At 41.0% G+C, this 20079-nt stretch overlaps 1 protein-coding gene across 17 annotated transcripts in view; it reads right to left on the bottom strand.

The window, feature by feature from the left end:
• Positions 1-4133: 4133 nt before the first annotated feature.
• ehbp1l1a (EH domain binding protein 1-like 1a) overlaps positions 4134-20079 on the bottom strand; it is a 66055-nt gene continuing 50109 nt past the window's right edge. For 12 of the 17 annotated variants that reach the window (XM_033610054.2, XM_033610057.2, XM_033610062.2 and 9 more), the window contains 15 exons: positions 20018-20072; positions 19592-19795; positions 18734-19318; positions 15976-18270; positions 15639-15732; positions 12423-12589; positions 12257-12305; positions 11603-12112; positions 11448-11502; positions 10772-10815; positions 10548-10659; positions 10331-10430; positions 9960-10033; positions 7495-7609; positions 4134-7249 (listed from right to left, as the gene is read on the bottom strand). In XM_033610054.2, the coding sequence (XP_033465945.2) occupies positions 7156-7249; positions 7495-7609; positions 9960-10033; positions 10331-10430; positions 10548-10659; positions 10772-10815; positions 11448-11502; positions 11603-12112; positions 12257-12305; positions 12423-12589; positions 15639-15732; positions 15976-18270; positions 18734-19318; positions 19592-19795; positions 20018-20072 (4553 nt within the window). In that variant the 3' untranslated portion in view covers positions 4134-7155. The remainder of the gene's footprint in view (positions 7250-7494; positions 7610-9959; positions 10034-10330; positions 10431-10547; positions 10660-10771; positions 10816-11447; positions 11503-11602; positions 12113-12256; positions 12306-12422; positions 12590-15638; positions 15733-15975; positions 18271-18733; positions 19319-19591; positions 19796-20017; positions 20073-20079) is intronic. The other 5 variants (XM_033610055.2, XM_033610056.2, XM_078164754.1 and 2 more) reach the window with 5 other exon arrangements.

Genomic DNA, 20079 nt, shown 5'->3' with positions numbered 1-20079 from the left:
CAGCCTGAACATTCGCTTTACAGATTAAAATATGTATTTGTCTTACATAACTTATGAGTAGGCCTAAGCTATGTCACATGATGTTAACTACGTAACATAGTCTAAAAAAACGCTGTCTTTTGGTTTCATATGGGACACATATTTGTGTGTTGGAATCAGACACTAAAGCCATTCACTGAGCTGCCATATTCGACGCCCGGATAAGAAGAGTTTGGCTGTTGGTGTTAATCGTGCGCTGTAAATCCTGTTGAGGGTCAGGTGAACTGGATTATTGTGCTGCTGGCTGCAAATCAGTGGACCTGCGCTGCTGGGGGTCAGGGCCTTTTACACGTCTGTGCCCAGGGGCCCATTCTCTCATAATCTATGCATATGCAGACAAACATAACCTATGCATGTTTGCATATCAAGTGACTTAAAGTGTTGTTCAGTCATGGGGTTAATAAACTCTTTACTAGTTATTTCTTTTATTGAAAATTCTCATTCTCTTGACTTACTAAAGCTTCCTCTATTGGAAAATATATCAAAAACTTTGCAGTTGTTCTAATTAAATTTTGATATCAACAATGGGTCATATGAAGATGAGTAAACAAAAGGCGTGGCTCATAGTGATGAATCCACAGAGAATCATCACCAATTTTCACCTCTCAGCTCTACAGAGCTTTTTAGCCTCTTGTTATTTGACAGACACAGTCAGAGACTAGCTGACATACTGAAGTGGAGCACTGTCTGCCAGATGCAGCCACTGTTTGAATATTAAACCCCACTGATAGCCATTATGAAGAATTAAAAGTGTCGATGTCCACAACAGGGCTGACATTAAACCCAGCTGAGAAAGGACTAAAGTCAAAAATGGGTCTAAAATTAATCTGGCCAAGGTCAAAACCAGGTTTAACATGTTAATGCAATAAGATATTATAAAATGTGATTTAATCCTGTTTCATTTTAGTGCAACCAATTCAAAGTGATCGACTGCAGTAAGTCTTCTTCTGTATTTTCTTTGATTTTTTTTACTGCCCAAAAGTCTTTTCCGTTCAGTATTGGGCAAGACTTTCTCACTTCTTCTTTCTATTATTTCTCTCCTTGGAAATGTTGACGTATAGGAATTTTTGCTTTCCTCATCTATTTTTAAAGAATATTATTCACCAATGATTGAACTAAAAAGACTGACACTGTAAAACCTTCAGTAAAGTACACAAGAGAGTACACGATGAAAAATGACTTCAATATGAATTAAATGTATTTAATTGTAATATAAAATTTAATGTTATTTCATAAGAACTTTGCTAAACAAAAATGGTGTTGTGATGATGTGTCATATCTCCGTCTTCATCTACAATGTTTATTTTTGTTTCAGTATTGAGTGTTTGTTGCCAGTGTGAAGGGAAGTTCAACTTGCTGGGCGCTGAAAGAAGTTCGTTCTCGTTTTCTTGTGTTGATTATGTTTGTCAGCTGTGTCACCTTCACACTGTAACCCACAGATTTTTTAAACAGTCCTAATGTTGCCTGTCAAGTTCATCATGATATCATATAATAGAAAGAGAAAGGTTTTTTTTTTTCATTACAAAACAGCACTACCCATGTCTGATTTCATCAAGTTTGCACAACTTCCAAGCTACATTTATGAATTTCTTGAACACTGACACTGACTGTTAACTCTATTGAACTTTTTAGCCTGTTTAAACTTACTGTTTCGTTTTTACAGCCACAGGTTACTATGTGGTTGACTATCAGTGCTTTCATTAACCTTCTCCAGCAGCAGCATTAGCAGGAAGTTGTTTTCTTGGAAAAAAAAAACAAAACAGCATAGTCAGACAAAACTTAGAGACAAATTGAGTAAGTACCCGTGAGAAAAGTAGAAGATTTAGCAGGGCCAGATAATTTTTCACAACAGTTAATGGAGACACCAGAGCTGAAAAGGAGAAAGGTCTTAACATCTTTATCTCCAATAGAGTGAATTTTTGTCACTGTCTTTCCAGAAGATTATTAGACAACAGGGGTGTAAATCACCAGTTTCATCACAATACGATAACATATCGATTTTTTGGTCAATGATACAATATTTGCTGATGTGACAAAGTCTGCCACAATATGATTTCGATATGATGCAATTCAGAGGTCTGCGATTGATATGAGACAATATTATTTGCCCATTTAAAACAATCTGTTAAAGAAAAAGCTGCCACCCCTTTCTTTTAAACTTTTGGCCACAAAAGATAAACACAATACATAAATAATGAGTGCAGTAAAGTTTACTTTAAACTGACTCCACTAACATACATAAAGTGGGATACACTTCTACGCCATACCAACGGCTGTAGCCTGACGTGCACCTCCCCAGAAATGTACTCTAACTACACGTCGTGGCAATGCAGACATCCTGTCTATATTTGTGAGCTAAAAACCATTTCCCTCAGTGGAAATGAAGCTTTTATTTACTTTTTTTTTCACAGATAAGAAACAGTAAATGATGTTTTAAGTGTTGTGTGGGATTTATCCTGGCTTCATATGATTAGAGGAAATTTCCACTAGTTGCTAGGCTAATTTATACAATGTAAAATGCCATAGGCTTGTACTAATAACATTAGCATGTTGTATTTGTGGGGAAAATGTGTCCAGCAAAAGACAGATGCTTTGTCTGTAAATCCTGCAAGTTATGATGAAGCCAATTTCAGTAGTGGTCAACCCTAACCCTAACCCCATAATTTTCGTTAACTTAAAGAGGCAACAGATAGCATCTTTTCCTAAATATGTCATTATGAAAATAATGTGGGTTGCACAGGGTAGTGGCCACAGTAAAATCAGACTATCAGTGTTTACATAGGTTACTTAGTGGCTGTGCAATCTTTGTAAGAAGCTTCTGCCACTGGTGCCGAAATTTCGCAGAACAAATCTGCTTTACAGCAGGAAACGTGTCATGTATTGCGAAACTGGTCGGTCAGCCAATCAGGGACTGGAGCTGGCCCTTATGAGGAGTTGGGCATGAGATAGTTGAGTCACGAGCACAATGGCAGATGGACAAAGTTTGGAGACAAGTGAAAAACGGCCTAACAAAAGAAAAGGAGCTCCTCTGTGTGAGGAGGCAAAGAAGAGCACAAAGGAGAGTGATAAAAGAAGAGGAAAAACAAGAGTAAACCTCAGTCAGGCGTTCAAGAGATGGAGGGAGCTCCGTGACCAAAGAGGCTTCAAAACCCATGTCCAGCTAGCTTTCTTTCTAATGGATCAGTAAGTAACACGGCTAAATGTTAGCTAGACCAGAGAGGACTGTACTGTACTGGCTGCTAGTTCATTCCTAGCTGGCCAGCAGCGCAAATTGCCGCAACCAGGAACCGGGTAGCGAGTGTTGGTCAGCTGACATCCTTGTTGCCATTCTACAGCAGCCCTCGGACAGTGATACCCCCCTCCCTTCCTTCTCTTCTCTTCTCACGGAGGCAGCTGTCGAAGGACATCGCCCAGCTAAGTTACTCCCAGCTAAGTGAACACTGGACTTTGTTTCCCATTCAATTTGAGCTCCAACCGGCCGCATCGTTTCCATACGGTACCGGTACAGTTTATTCTAGAATGGGGACTGTTTACATGTGCATATTGGTATAATTCCACTGTGTCTGCTGTTGTTTGTACTGATACTGTACATATTGGTATCATTTACTGTGAGTTGATGTACTGGTAGGCTACTGTGCATTCTGGTATAATTATTTGCATTACTATTTGTTTTTTCTTCAGATAAATCTGATAATTGTTGCTTGGTCTCTTTATTCATTTATTTAGTAGAGTGTCCACACACCTTGTCATTCTACACATACATAGAGGTATACTGGTGGCTTTACAGCCTACATTTTATTTAATTTAGAGAGTCTAACAGAGTCATTTTATTGATTATGTCTGATCCCCACGGTCAATTTGGTCGTTGCGACAGTGCGACACAACACCATTGACGCTAGGTGGCGCCAAGCTAAAAAAAAACGAATCAGCTTATAATAAATGCTTTTGCTGTATTGCTAGTATAAATGACCCACAAAAACAGTGGCCATCTCGGTTCAAATAAGCCAACATCTGCCTCCAAAACCCCCATGGTCCATGCAATAGATTTAATTTTTTTTTCATACAATACTATTAAATAAAACTGCACGAGATTGTAAAGGCATTCAACTCCTTTGTATTTTCCAAACTTTACAAATAGTGCAAATGTAACATAAAAACCACAAATAAAAACAGCCATTCTTTTAACAGGTTGTAGCTAATTCACACAGTGGCGGTCAGAGCTGCTACCACCAGCAATTATGGCAACATGAGAACTGCAAACCTTTAAACACAAAATAAAACCTCAGGCCCAGAAATGTCACTGTTACACAACATCCTTGTGCTGGAGTAAAAACAGAACTTTTCAGTGCAAAAACAAAACACAAGAAAAAACATCCTACATGTACAAGTCTCAAAGACATCTTCTGATGTCACTGTCATGAATATGAATGCAGTCTCTGTGTTGGATTACAGAGAGGCTAGATGCTGCTGTACTGTATGAACATTCTCTACACAGATGGAAGTTAAATGTTACAATAATGAGGGCTACAGGCTTTGGTTAAAACTCATACCAATATGGCAGACATACTGAATCTGTGGCTGCTCTGCCAGTTGATATGTCTTGAATAAATAGTAAAACTTTAAATGAACCTAATAATTTAGTTAAAGGGCTCTGATCTGTTCCATGGCTGCTTTCCTTGTCCTTGCATTCCATTTGCACATTTATCCCATCTCACAATATGATGTAAACATCGCAACATCTCAAACATCAGACTGCATTAGATTTCTCATTTCCAAATAGCTACTGTAACAACAAACATGAAAATGAAAAACTGCATTAAAACTTAGGGAAATGAACTTTGTTATTTACAGTCATTTATGATGTAGCACATCCTTCAGTAAGGCAACTGTGGTGACTAACTGAATACTCAAAAAGAGTTCAGTGTCTTTAGGACTAGACTATTATTTGTCGTACGTGCCCAACACTTTAACCATGACCGCACATTTTTCCAAGACCTTAAGGGGAACTCCAGTATATTTCAGCCTGGACCCCATATTTTCACGTTTTGCATATAAATGACTTGTGGGAAAAACTAGTTTTGGAATTGGTCCATTATTCAAAGAGACCACTGCAACTGGCAGTGGCGAAAACAGGCTGTAATGTAACCACTCGTGGAAGGTGCACCTGGTCAATTTATGTCCATTAAATGTGCTTGATTCTGCAACTGACAGATTCAGACTGTTATAATGAGTGTCTGACAACGTTACAGAAAGAACCCTACAGAAAAAACGTTTGGCGTTCATTTCGCTTGTACCGGTCTGTTTTGTGTCCAAGTCTCATTAACGAGAAGATCTGTTCTAAAATCTCACACGAAATGATTTGTTGCAGGAAGAAAATAGTGTGAGGTAACTTCTTGCAGGAAGAAACGGCGCAGGGTGACTTGTTGCAGGAAGAAAACAGAAACACAAGTCAAAGTTGGAGAGAGGAGTGCTGTATAGTAATAGTTTGCCTGAGCACAGAGAGCATATCTTACTCTAATCTAAAAGATTGTCAGTGTCATGGCTGAATATCTAACTGATTTCAAAAATGTGGAAAAAGTCTGCAACATTTCAGACAAGACGTGGCGAGACCTGGATACAAAACAGATGGGAACAAGCAAAAGGTACGGCAAAAACGTTTCAGTTCTCTGGAGGGTCCTTTTCATAATGTCGTCAGATATTCATAACAATCTGAGCCTGTCTGTAGCCAAAACAAACACTTTTAGTAGATGTGAAAAGTGCAAACATGCCCCAAGTGGTTACATTGCAGCCTGTTTCGCCGCTGCCTGCTGCAGCACTCTCTCTCAATACTGGACCACTTTCGAAAACAGTTGTTCCCACAAGTCACTTAGACCCAAAGATAACGGAAAATAGGGACTAGGTAGAAAAATATCGGGGTTCCCCTTAAACCCAAATTAATTTGTTTTCATCATGTGACAGTTATGAAAAGTACTGACAAAAAGATGACTTCCTGCTGATAGAGGCGATAGATTTTAAAACATTCCTATGGATGGTTTTAGAATTTTCAATTTGGAGCAATCTTGGAACCAATCAGCTATCTGTCTGACGATGATTTGGACTTTGGGGGCAACTGCCAATACTTGGGGGTTCTGGTGTAGCCAGCATGTATCAGAGTAATGGATCTGTGGGTCAAGACTTCCTTATCTCACCCGGTAATTGTTAACAGTCCAATTAGCAACTTGAAATGCAATATACAAAAGGAAATCAGAATGCCTCCCATACAAAATCTTGTCCTGTTGCCTCCAGATTCTATATTCATATGGAGATGTGTTTATAGATTTTCTACACACCATTTGGAAGACTTGTATTTCTCAGGCTTTCTCTGATACATGTGACAGTCATCAGCAAACATTGAATCCTTGTAAATATGAATATAATGGCACACTCTTTTGGTTATCAGCAGGTCCAATCCAAACCTGTCAGTAAAGCTGTTGGCCTTAACGAACAAACACTGATCAAACCTACTCTCCTGTTTTTGGCAGCCCATATCTATACCAGACATTTCCAGTCTCACACACGCTTTCAATCAAACTCATGTTACATTCCCAATCACTCTGTAACAACAATCACTAAAAACACAGCAGAGAAACTGCAAAGCAAACAGTCTAAAGGTAGAAGCAGCTCTCTGAGGCACTGATGCCTCTTCTGCTCAGTGGGCTGAACATCCTGTAGAGTTTGCTACATGGACGATGCAATAATTGTGTGGAAATTACACCACTGCCCACTTCAATTATCTTGATGTGTGGTCATTAAATGGAGTGTGGTGCCGCATTTTAAGACAGTCAAAAGGGAAAGCAAACCAAAGTGAAAGCTGATTCAGAGCTTAAACATTGCAGGCATTTCTCAGAGCCTCTCTCTGGTTTGGGATATCTGAGTCTCCACTGGAAATACATCCACCTCACATTGGTTCAGAAGTACCCTCCTTAGGTCAGCTGTGTCTAAATGTCCTCTTTCTGCTGACTTCAAACCACACCAATCAATGTGACCACACACGATTGTCCTATTATTCGTTTTGATCTTCAGCTATCCTCTTTCAGATTTGGTGACCCAACGCTTTGTGTCTGGAGGTTGATGGGATCACTGCATCACACACTTCTCTTTCTGCTGTTTAGCATACTTCCTCCTCCGCTGCTCCAGGCCTCGCTCCAGACGCTCGTCCTCCTCCAGAGCTCTGAAGACAAGGAGAGAGGACAGTCACAGGCTGTCTACACATAATGTGTTTCAGTCGTCCATCCCACACATGTCTAATGGAGCTGCATAGACTACAATGGATGCGTTCAGCCACAGTGCTGCTGCAATATGTTTGTCATGTATGTACAGTATGTGTGCACATGTAGACTGATGTACCACCAATGTCATTTCTCCACCTGCAGTTTTAGAGCCAGTACAAGAAACAGCACAGTAAGCGTGTCTCACCCTCTCTCCTTGGCGTCTATATTGTGGACCAGTTCATCTCTCTGGTTGACCAATGACACCAGCTCCTGAAGTAGCAGCTGCTCTCTGTGTTTATGGGCCTGAGTCTTCTGACCCTCTGCATCACAAAGACAACAAACAAATGAAAGGATCAGATGTGAGAAGGATGAGAATTCAGAAAGTAAAAAATGGAAAATGAAAGTTAGGACCCTGCAGCCCACACATCCTCAATTAATTTGGTATTTAAGCAAGACACCCGTCCATTCACAAATTTGCACGTCTATATATATTTCTGAGCTGTTTTTGTCATGAGTACCTTCACACAGAATGTGAATATTATGCAGCAAAAAAGCAATGTTTTGTTGTTTTTTTTTTTTTTTTTCAAATATATCATGTTGCACCTCTACTTGAGGCTGAGGACTATAAAACAAAATGTCTGTAGTCTGTAGTGACGGCCACTACAGTCTCTTCATAACAGCTGTTGTGATGGGCGAACCAAGACGTCAAACTTTATCACTACTTTCAACCTTGACAAAAGCAGCACATACCAGATCAACTCCTTCTGTTCTTACCTTACACAATAAAAGCCCTACACATTTACACTGCCTAACTGTTTACCTAATGGAACCCTCTTAGTTTCTGATTAGTGTCACCAATCATAGTCCCAAACTCACTTTCTTGTTTCTGGTTGTGATGACACAAACGTAAGACACAGATTAGTGGTAACATTAGTTTTGTATAACTCACAAACTCAGAACAGTGTGAATTTATTGTAACTGCAGCAACTTGCCTTTGATTTGTAATTATTTACACAAAAAAACAATTTTTGCAATTTTCACTTTTGAAGAAAAAAAAAAAAGCCTAAAAATGTCAAAACATGCAGCCCAATTTTTTTTTTTTTTTTTTTTTTAGAAATCTGCCATTTTAGACCATGACAATCCCAAAACTAGCCCCACGGTTGTATACCTCTGTGCACAAGTCAAGTCTCTCTAACAGTTTACATCCATGTCTGTGAAAACATGGATGCTGCACACATGCTTTCCCCCTGGCAGCACAGAAGATCTATACAATCAGCACAGTTTCAAAGTGGACACCCAAGATTAGAGTCACCAGTTCTGTATCTGACCAAATGTCTCCCCTTCTTTTCCTGAGATATGACGCTGAATAATGGCCAGAAAAGTGTTTTATGCAGAACATTATGATGTCACAGTGAAGTTGACCTTTGACCTTGACCTCATCACTTCATTATTTTATCTTACTAGACATTTGTGAGATGTTTTGTCATACTGAGTGTATGAATTATTGAGTTATGGCCAAAAACATGTTTTCTGAGGTCACACTGACCTTGACCTTTGACCACAAAATTCTAATCAATTTATTCTTCAGTCCAAGTGGACGTTTGTGTTAAATTAAAAAAAAAAAATTCTTTGAGATGTTTTAAGGATATTGCATTTACGAGAATCAGACAGATGCAAGGTCACAGTCACCTTTGACCACCGAAATCCTATCAGTTTATGACTGAGTCCAAGTGAATGTTTGTGCCTTATTTGAAGAAATTCCCTCAAGGCGTTCTTGAGATATCTTGTTCATGAGAATGAGATGGATGCAAGGTCATGGCAACCTTGTTCTTTGACCCTTGACCACCAAAATCTGACCAATTCAACCTCGAGCACAAGTGAATGTTTCTGCCAAATTTACAGAAATCTCCTCAAGGCGTTCTTGAGATATCGTGTTCACAAGGATAGGACAGACGTATGAACAACCCAAAAACAAAATGCCTCCAGCCACGGCTATTGTCAGCACAGAGGCAAAAAATTCCCAGAAACCCTGGAGGGACTGATGAAGTAGTTTACACTAGCTTTGGCTGTAAAACAACTTGCCTCAAACAGACTGCCAGACACTGTTTTGGGTCAGCAGGACACTGGTAGTTGTATTTTCGTGTCATGATGAGTGGAACGCCCCCCTCTATCTCTTGCACCACCACAATTTGAAAATCCTTATCTTTGTATGAGGTGAGGTGCTTTGTACACTTTGTACCATTGTACACTTACCACTTTAAATGCGAAATAGAAGTCGCTCCTTTGTAAACTTTGGCCATGGTCAGCTTGAAATCATGTTATTTGCTATTTTTTATAGATCTAAGCTAAAAGGCATTTTATCTCCTGACAAACATTTTTAGAAGAAAGCTCTGAGGCTTCAATCACCCACAAGTTCCTCTTAATTCTTAAAAGCAGAAGTTATGTGTGAGCTGTAAAAATAACCCCTGAAGCTGCAGACACACACAAATTTAAAGGCACTTCCTTGGCACGCTTACGTGAGAAGCTTGAGAATTTCTGTTTTAATTCCATGCAATATGACGTAAGGTCATGAGCACAAGGTTACAACATAAGCATTCAACCACAGTTTTAGTATCAGTGTGTTGTGTTCTGGTGTGTTGAAGCACAATATGTTTTGCAGCAAAGTCATACCTTCAATCGCCATCATGTCCCTCAGCTCTTTGTTCAACAGCTCAAATTTTCTTTCCAAGTCTTGTTCCTCCAGCCTGTCAAACACAACAGAAGCAGTACAATATGTGATCACATTTCCAATTTTTCTGAGTAATTTAAGTTTCATTTAAACCAACATGGATGAGTTGCTCCTTGTAGTTGAATTGTAGAAGTGTGGAAAACTGACAATTCAATGGCAACTGGACTATTCCCTCTGCTGAGGAAAACATGTAATGATCAAAAACTCCTGATGGACCTTGTGGTTGGAAAGTTTTATCAATTGTGAATACTGTATTGTAAATACTATAGTTTATAGAGCATATTTCTGACGATGTGTGTTGTGGATGTCTTACAGTAGCTGCAGGTGGTCCTGCCTCCTGATTAAAGCATTCTTCTTGTTGACCAGTGTAAACCATTCCTGAATCAACCTCTCCTCCTCCACCTTGTCACTGCCTGCAGAGGAAAATCATATTACTATACATACATGTGCTGTATAACCCCTCTGCTGTGCCTTTTATTTATAGTGCATTCATCTGTAGCCATGAATTGATTATCTATTGATTGTCTTACCTGTTCCCAGTAATTGTCTGAGTTTTCTCTCCACCACACCTGCTCTGTTATCAATATGATTTTGTTCTGCTTCCAGGGCTTCCATCTGACTCAGCACATACTGGTTGGGGTCCTAAATACATTAATACACACACACACACACACACACACACACACAGTTACCTACAGACAGTTTGACACAGGTCTAGATATATAACCCTACAGTGAAACAAATTATAACTGACCTGGCCCTCTGGTCTTCCCTCCTCAGACACAGCCTCTGTTCCCTCTGTGAGACACAACACAAATTAATTATACCATGTGGATGAATGATGCAAAGCTGAACAACTTTCAATTTCCAAATATAGTTAACAAAGGGTCAAGTTTAAAAAGGAGGATGTATTAATACTGTAAACCTGTAAAACTTCAATTAGTAGCCCGGGCTATTATTTGCTTAAATCACTGAAATCAACAGGCCTATACCTGGGAGAGGCTTTTAATTCCTTTCACCCAAGACTGTTGCAAAGATCAGGAAATACAATCAAGTTGTTCATTTAAACTATTATGAATATCACTGTTTAAAACACGAGGATTATGGCATCCAGCATATTGACACAACACCATTTCATCCTGTTAAAACAATACTCACAACTTGGATTCATTTTTCATTAAAAACCCTTTTGGCTGAACATCAGTATCAGCTGATATTCGTCTAATTGACTGCCATCTGCCTATCTGCAAATAAGATAACATTCAATAAAGGCAGAGGCAGATGTTTTTCTGTTGTGTCGTATCAATTCAGCAAAACGGCCCAACATTTACGGAAAATCTGGCAGTGTAAAAGGGGCTATTGATATCGGCCCAGACTTTCACTGTCAGTGCCTCCCTAACATATCAGATCTGTTTTTGAGGGGGACTCACCAGTTTCTGACTTCCTCCGGTTAATTACACTCTCTTCTTGACCTGCAACAACCTGCTGGGGAAAAAAGTTCCTCGTGGATCACTAATATGTTAAAGACAAAATGTAATTATAAGATTTAAAAGGGATAAATGAATAAGGCAATAACGTATCATACCACCGATATGTCTGTTTCTTCCACTGACCCACTCCTCCGCTGTGACCTACGCTTCTTCACCAGATCAGCGTCTTTGACATGAGAGAAACCAGTCTTGGACAGGAAATGAGTTCTTGGGGGTGCCACTGGTAACTGAGCCCCACCTGCCCCAGCAACCTGCAGCCGTTTGGTTCTGGGAGGTGGGACAACATCCCTGGTTTTACTCTCCGGCTCTGCTGTGCCTGTAGTCCCATTGGTCTCCAGACTTATGCCCTCCTCCTGGAGCCTCTGGGCACAGTAGCGAACAGCTGCTTCCGGGTCCTCCTCGTTCTCCCGCTCCCCTGCTACAGCATAGCTGGACTCGCTGCTATTCCTGTCTATGTGAAGCACACTGAGCTCCTGGCCTGTGAAATGTGTGCGAATCTGGTTGAGGTAGGTCATGACAATGAGGCGGTCAGGCACTGCTAGCATGACCATGTCTGACGGTTCCATCAGCCTGGAAATGCCAAGTTCGTCGAAGCAATCAAAGGCCTGCAATTTATAGAGAAATAGATGGATGGATGGATGGATGGATGGATGGTTGGATGGATGGAGCAGATTAGGAATTATCAACCAACACAGGAAAATATCATAAATTACAGCTATGCTAATTTAAATCAATAGATGGCCAATTACCTTTTTGTTGTTGTGTTTGATGTCATACGGGTCCAGCATTTCATAATTACTACACAAAGAAAATAGCAGACATAATAAACACATAACCCAGTGTACGCATTAAGAGGAATTTTAAAAAAAAAACACGTTTTTTTCTATGGACCAACTATTTTCAACTGTTTCTTACATCTTTTCTGGATGAAAGTGATGTAAGATGGCACAAAAGGCAAGGCCATTCCTCCAGGAGGTGCTGAAGTTTGTGATCTTCACTCCCTTGTGACCCTGTGTGACTTCCTGACACCAGTCCAACAGAGACTGACTGGATGTCACTAAACTGGGACTGGGTGAAAAGCCCTGCAACACACATAATGACAATGGGGAATTACTCTGAGATAAATTACATAAGACAGTACAGTACATATAGTCTCAGAACTATCAAGTGAGTCAGTGCTTGTAACTGCATAAAGACCATTTGATGGCAGAGGAATAACACATTTGATACATGAAATATGTAGCATTATTGCCAGTTAACAGATCCAGCAGACACAGAGCAATATTAGCACTGATTAAGAGTTGTGTTTCTTTCCACCTGATCAATGCAAGCCCAATATTCACTTTCCACTTTCTTCACCAGCTCGTCACTATCTTTGTCTACTGTTTGGTGCTGGACAGGCAGACAGTGAGTTTATTAGAGCTGTTTGGAAAACTGCTGCTTGTCACTGCTGAAAATTAGGTTGATGAGAATGGAGATTGCAGGTCATGAAACGAAAGCAATAAGCCGAAAAAGGCTAACAGTGTCCTCAAACCTGATGGGAACTGCAAAGGTGGTCATAATTCTTCACTCTGAGCATGGAGTGGCTTCCGGGGCTTTAGCCCTGAATGTTTTCTCAAAAGAATCTGAATTTTTTGGGTTTTAAAATACCTTCTAACTTTGTGTCAGTTTGATAATAACATATACCCATGCTGTTTATCCTACTATGCTATTCACAAAATACATCTTGGCCTAATATTCAAGACCACATTTACTTGGCTTTGTTGGGGATCCTTGATTTAGAAATTAGAGCAGCTCAGATTATTATGGCATGGATTTAAGTGTTGCAGACCAGTCAGATTCATTCAGATACCTTCATTCCATGAACTCTACTTCAGCATAGTATAACAAAAACAGGTTTCAGGATACGTAATGCTGTTTACATCAAATTTCTAGCCTTCCTATGTTATATAACTTAAAACTAGTAACATCAAACTATATCTTTGCTTCTTTTTAGGTGGCAGGAGTTGAAATTAGTCATGCTAAACATTTGTTGTTATGTGGTTTTAGAAGACAGTTGGAGAAAAACTAGATACAAAATAGGATGTACGCTCTACATGATGATTTATTTCCTTGGCAACTGTCATGTTTTCCCATAATGATGTACAGAGTTTTAGGCATTCTGTTATCTGAAATGGTAGTAAAAATAGTGCATATAGTTGTCGTAAATAGGAAAACTTGCTTACTTATTGCCTCACATTTGTATGCCACTACAAACCACTGAAGTTGCAAATACAGTTTACATCCATGTCTGTGATACATGGATGTTTGACACACATCTTCCCCCTGGCAGTAAAGAAGATCCATATAATCAGCACAGTTTAGTGACTCTAACGTAGGTTAGAGTCACTAATTCAGTATCTGAATTGTGTGTGTGAAATACTGTCATAATTAGGTTATGACGTATTGAGAAATTGCGAGAAGCATGTTTTGTGAGGTCACAATGACCCTGACATTTGACCTTCAAACACCAAATTCTAATCAGTTCTTTCTGAAGTCCGAGAGGACATTTCTGCCAAATTTGAAATTATTCCCTAAAGGTGGTTTTGAGTTATCGCATTTAAAAGAATAAGACAGACAATGTCACAGTGACCTCGACCTACAACTACCAAAACCTAATCAGTTCATTGTTGAGTCCAAGTAGAGGTTTGTGCCAACTTTAAAAAAAAAAGTCCTTTGAGGTGTTCTTGCAATATTGGTCTCTAGTTTTGCAGACTGGGCGAGGCAGGGGCGCAACGCACCTGCGCTTCGCCAACTGGGTGTGGCCAGGCGGATTTTGCAAGTTTGGCACACCGTGCGCCTGGCGCAGCTACTCCTCTTTCCCACCTCCATTCCTCCTACCTGCGCAAGTCGTAAAGAGGGAGGAGAGAAGGCGTGGAGTGGGTTTTACACACATCACACCAATCAAATGAGCCCCTCTCCTCGCCCTTAAATGCGCCGCGCGAAGGCGTAGTGAGAGTTTACTCAATTCGCCATGGCAGAAGAGAGCAGCAGCATCAGACGGCCAAACTTCTCCCAGGAGGAAACTGATGTTTTGGTCCGGGAGGTCCAAGCTCGCAGTGTCCGAATATACGGAACTGCGAGCAGACCTCCACGGGCTGATGATGCAAAGGTAGCCTGGGAGGAGGTCACCACAATTGTAAATCAATGTTGCGTTTCTCTCGTGCGCGCGCGCTCTCTCTTTCTCTCTTGCAGTCTCACTGTTTCTTTTCTTTTGACTTTTCTAAGATGACAGATGCTGAATATATACACCCTATCTGATGCTGTGGCTGTTTGTGGTTGGCTGAGAGGGATACGAACTCATTAGTTTGCAGCTGTGTTAATCAAAACAAGTTGGGTTTCCATTACGCGTGCCAAACGTGCCAAACGGTGCCAATACCCTTTGATCTGACATCAGATGTGACGGGACAGTCGATATAGAGATACATTTATGTGCTGATTGCAGATAGTTGCATTGAATAGTGGTTTTTGGGGTATTTATTGCATCGTTGATGTACCTGACATTCTGGAAACCTGCCTGTGAGGTTTTGGTGACGTGTGCGCACTGTCCACTGGTCAGCCAAACTTCCACTTACACCGGCTGTGCTCCGCCTGCACTGACAGTAGACCTGGTTTCAGCTGGCGAGCTTTTAGCACACCTTCGGCGAAGCCTTTTGGCACGAAACTGTCACTGCGCCAAGCTGGATCTGTCGACACCTCCCCCTGCTGCGCCGCCACACCCATCTCAGCGCACCTCGGTCTGCCAAACTACCAAACTGAGTGCACCTCGGGTTGCGCTGCTCGAAACTAGCTCTGCGTGGGGTTCGCCACCCTGCGCCACCCTGCGCTGCGCCAGGAAACTAGAGCCCTTTGTGTTCACAAGAATGGGACAGACTGACAACCCTGAAAACATAATGACTCCAGCAATGGGCTATTGCGGAGGCATAAAAATCCCCCTAGGGGAGTATGCTGCTAGACCCCTAGGTTTGGGCTGAGCCCTGAACGTTCATAATGCCTGGCTCTGCCTCTGACTCCAAGGAACAACTTGCACATTTTAAAGTTATTTTATCAATTGCTAATATATGAATACTGATGACTGCAACGTAAACATACTTCCAGAGTGGCAGCCCCATCTGCAAGTCTTTTCTGAGGTGTTGCTGGTTGATTGGCTTGGTGGAGGCCAGCAACTTGTAACTTCTCCCCTTGCCTAAAAAGACACAAAAAACAAGGCAAAGTGAAAAAAAAATTCCAAATTTTCTCTAGTAACACATTTGTCTTGAACAACATAACACTTGTTACTGATGATTTTGCAAATCATGTTGCAAATGAAACCACAATCATAGACCATGTTAGATAATTAGAATATACAAGGTTATGAGAATTTCTATTGTTTAGAGTTAGTCAGTTATGAGTGCACCCCCACACCTTAATGCGTACTGACTAATCTTACCTTTCTTCCTCTAAACAACCAACATCTACAGACACAAAGCCAAAGTCCAACTCTTCGTCTCTCGTGTCCTTCCTTGAGTTTATTCCCATTGGTTCACTGTCTTTGTCATCCTCTACATGCAGCCAGTCATCCTGAGGCGATGCAACAGTGGAAGCAAGGGAAATGTCAACCTCTGCTGTCAGGGCTTTTTCAATGTCAGCTTGCTCAAGCACTGCCTCTGCAGCGTTCTCTGAGTCATCTGTGACAACAGGTTTTTCTGGAAAGGTCCAGCCTTCACTGATTTCCTCCAGCGCCTTCTCAGTATCTTCTACAGAGTCTATCTGAGGAAATTCTTCTTCTACCATTGCTTCTAGCACTTCCCGTTCCAACTCTGATGCAACATCATCTTTTCCTTGGATTGTGACGAAACCTCCTTCTGAGATAACAGCTGAATCCAGAAATGTTGAGCCTTCTTTTGTTTCGTTGCCAATGGCAGATGTATCCTCTTGATTTCTCTGAGAAAATTCCATTTCTAGAGGGAATAAATTGTCCACAGGTGGTGTGCTATCTGAATAAGTCTCACTGAGACGTTTCTTGGCCCGTGGCAATGGAACGGGCAAGCCTGAATGTTCATTTTGTTGGAGTAATTCATGACCAGTGATCATTGGTACTGTGTCTGGTAGGCAGGAAGGGGGTGAGCCAGAAATTGTAATGTCATCTGGGAACGAACCACTGAGACGTTTCTTTACCCTTGGTTTTGGTACAGGCAAGCTTGAAGCTCCTGGTGCCTTTTCTGAAATATGTTGATCCTCTACTTGAACATTGCTCTCAATGGTCAATTTGCTTTTCCTCAACTTCACAGCAGCCACTTCTGTAGATGTACAAGGTTGATCACCCAGAGGTAGATGGGGGGAGCTTTTAGTGTGTTGCACCTTTGCCAGTTCTTCAGTTGTTGTAGAATTAGATGAAGGAGCACCTTGCCTTGCTATCTGTGGCTCTTGTTCATGAGAAGCCTTGGATGTATTCTCCACAGCTGTAACATCTTCTGGGAAGGAGCCAAAGAAACGTTTCCTCACACGAGGCTTTGGGATACGAAGAGTTGTTTGTTTGTCCTGCTCTACCTCTACTATCTCTGATGCATCCTTTGGTTTCTCAGAAGATGTGATGTCGATTATATTTACAGACATGTCACCAGCTACATTTGACTGCTTTACTTCTTCCATAACAGTGTTATCAATCTGGGATGGTTTTATAGATTCATTACCACTGTCAACCTTTCCAGATTTTCTTGAGGGCAATTGCTTGCCACGCATTGGAAGACGTATCTTCTTGATGATTGAGAGAGAAGCAGTTTGCTCAACATGAAATTTCGCTGGTGTAATGCTCTCAAATTCTTTCGTTTCCAAGGGAGGTATTATGTGAGAGGAGTCCTGTACAGATGTATAAATGTCCTTCTTGTGCCATTCCAGAGTACAAGAGGTTTGCTCTGTGTCCTTTGAGCAGACCAGATCTGTGTCTGCCTGGAGAGAGGCACTCCTAACAAAATCTGTTTCTTGAGAGTGTTGTTTGATTGTTTGGTCTTTTTTTCCTACAGGTTCTGAAGGAATCATTTCATCGACCGTTTGGCTGAGTTTGTCAATGCTTTTAAAAGGTTCAACAGCAACTGAGACATCAGACTTTCTCTCACAAGGTAGAGGAGGATCAGGATCAGTTGTTTTCAAATCAGAACTGTCTTTAAAATCTTGGTCATTTTTTGGAACAACTGTCTCTCTGAAACTGTCTTTTCTCAGAGGCTTGCAAGGGGCACTTTTCTGTGAAGTTTCAGGTGGCAAACTACCATCTCTTCTTTTTACACGAGGAGGCGGGACAACATCTATGGATATTTGCACAGATTCAGCTTCTCCTTTTTCTTTATAGTCACCTGTGTATGGTGTTACTTGAGCACCAACACTATGAGTGGGGATGATCTGACCAGTAGCATCTTTCTTTACAGACTGAACTGAAACAACCTTAGGAGAGAGCTTGACTGACAAACCATCAGAGTCTTGTTTGCGGTCTGGTGTTAAACTATCCTTTCTTCTGAGTGGTCGTAATGGAACAGTGTCTTTTTCTTGAGGTTCTGGAACCTTTCTCCTGGGCTTTCTGCCTCGTTGAGGGAAAGCAATGTCAGCTTGGGGTCCAACTGGACCAATGTCCTTAACATCTGAGGGTTTGTCCATGAGTATCTCTTTATGTACACTGGCATCTGTCGGTGACTCATTTGATGTATACTGCAGGGAAGTGGCAGAAATGTCTTCTGTGTTTGTTTGTTGGGGGCTTAAGGAAAAGAGAGGACAAGCTTCAGAATTTGCTGTTCTTTACTTTATTACCTAGATGTTCCATGCACCTTATTTCCAACAAATAAATCTGCTCAACCAAAAAGACAGCAACCAAATCTTATGACACACTGTAAAATAAAACTGACCTTCATTTCCAATATTCTGCTTTACTTATGTACATGCATTCTGTCATTGAAATAACACTGCAGCACATATAGGACATGAAGACAAAGTTGTCCTAACACCTATGTACATAGCCACAAAAAAAGCCAACATTACTCTTTCACATCACATTGCCAATCTTTACAGCCATTATATATGGTTGACTATCACACTTTCCTGAGTAGTAGGTGCTCGTAAGCAGAACAAGAGACAATGTTATCACCAAAAAATGCAGAACATGTACACTATCACACCGTGCAGCCAAACAGTTTACTGGGTCATTGTGCCCCAGCACTCACCCTTTATCCAGCTGTGAAGAAGTTGACACAGTTCTAACCTCATCCTGTTCTGTCTCAGTCTGGTGCCTTGCTAACAAACTTTCAATGCACACTGCTGTTTGACCAGAGTCCTGCTCTGTGAGCAATTTCTCCTTTGTATGCTGTTGATCAAGAGAGGCTTCTTGTTCCTCAACTTGCTCACCATCTTCCGTGGATATTTCAGTGATATCTGCCTCTGTCAGTGGTGGCCATTTCTTCATGTTTGCACAAACCAAATATCCATCATCACTGTCGGTAGTTGGTGATGGAGATGCTGATCGATCATCTACCAAGTCCCTCATGTAGGGCTCAGCACTTGTTGGATATTCAGTATTGTGTTTGTGAATGTCTTCAAACTCGCCCTCTATCCTCTGTGTGGGAGTAGTGGTGTCTGCGACATGTGTTGAAAAGTCATCTGAAAGGGTCAGTGTCTTGTCATTCAGATCCATAGAGGAGACAGCCTTGGGTTGGTGCTCCACTTCAGCTAAAGTAGAGCTAGACGGCCCCAAAATGGATGCTACTGTTTCATAACTGTGAGACATGGATACTGGAGTGAGTGAATGAAACCTGGAACCATGCAAAAACAATGGTTTCAATGAACATGGAGCTAATTATAGAAACCAGTGAGTATTGGAGAAAGTCAAATAAATTGCCATGCAAATGCAGTCCAGTTTTTACTTTACCCAAAACTTTGAAATGTCAAAATCTGCATTCGAAAATAGAATGAACTTAATGTATAATTAAATGGATCATGAAATATCTTCCAATGAATTACCAATAATCAATACACACCATGTTGCATGCTTCACACTATACGTTTCAGACCAGTCTTACACTTACCCTTTGTGGATAACACCCACAATAGCCTTTACTAATCCTGACGCCTCTTCCTCTTTTGCTGACAAAGAGGATTTTGCCTTTTTTTCTGTAATTGTTCCCTCTGCTTCCAATACTTCCCAACCCAAGACCGCTGGCTCTGATGTGTCCAGTGCTTTCTTCCCTGTTTGCGTTTCCTCTGCTTCTATCCTCTCTATGTGTGATTTGCTGAGGACCCAAATATAAAGCAGTTTAAGACGTGATCCACAGAAGTCAGGCAGCAACATGTAATGAAATATAGCCTTCACACAGATGTTGAAATTTACCATGCACTGCATTGTCAAGTTACAAAAGCTATCGTTTATTGGTCCAAACTGTCCATGCTAGGCAAGCACTAAACTGACCGCTTTCACAGCAAACAATGCGAGAGCACTAGGCTCTTCAACTTACCCATTATCTACACAAAGGTCTATGTTTTGCTTTGCACCGTCTTTGAATTTCTCCTCTGTCAT

The sequence above is a fragment of the Epinephelus lanceolatus genome, chromosome 22, assembly GCF_041903045.1.
Source record: "Epinephelus lanceolatus isolate andai-2023 chromosome 22, ASM4190304v1, whole genome shotgun sequence".
Classification (NCBI taxonomy): Eukaryota; Metazoa; Chordata; class Actinopteri; order Perciformes; family Serranidae; genus Epinephelus; species Epinephelus lanceolatus.
This window is presented reverse-complemented; position numbering and strand designations above follow the sequence as displayed.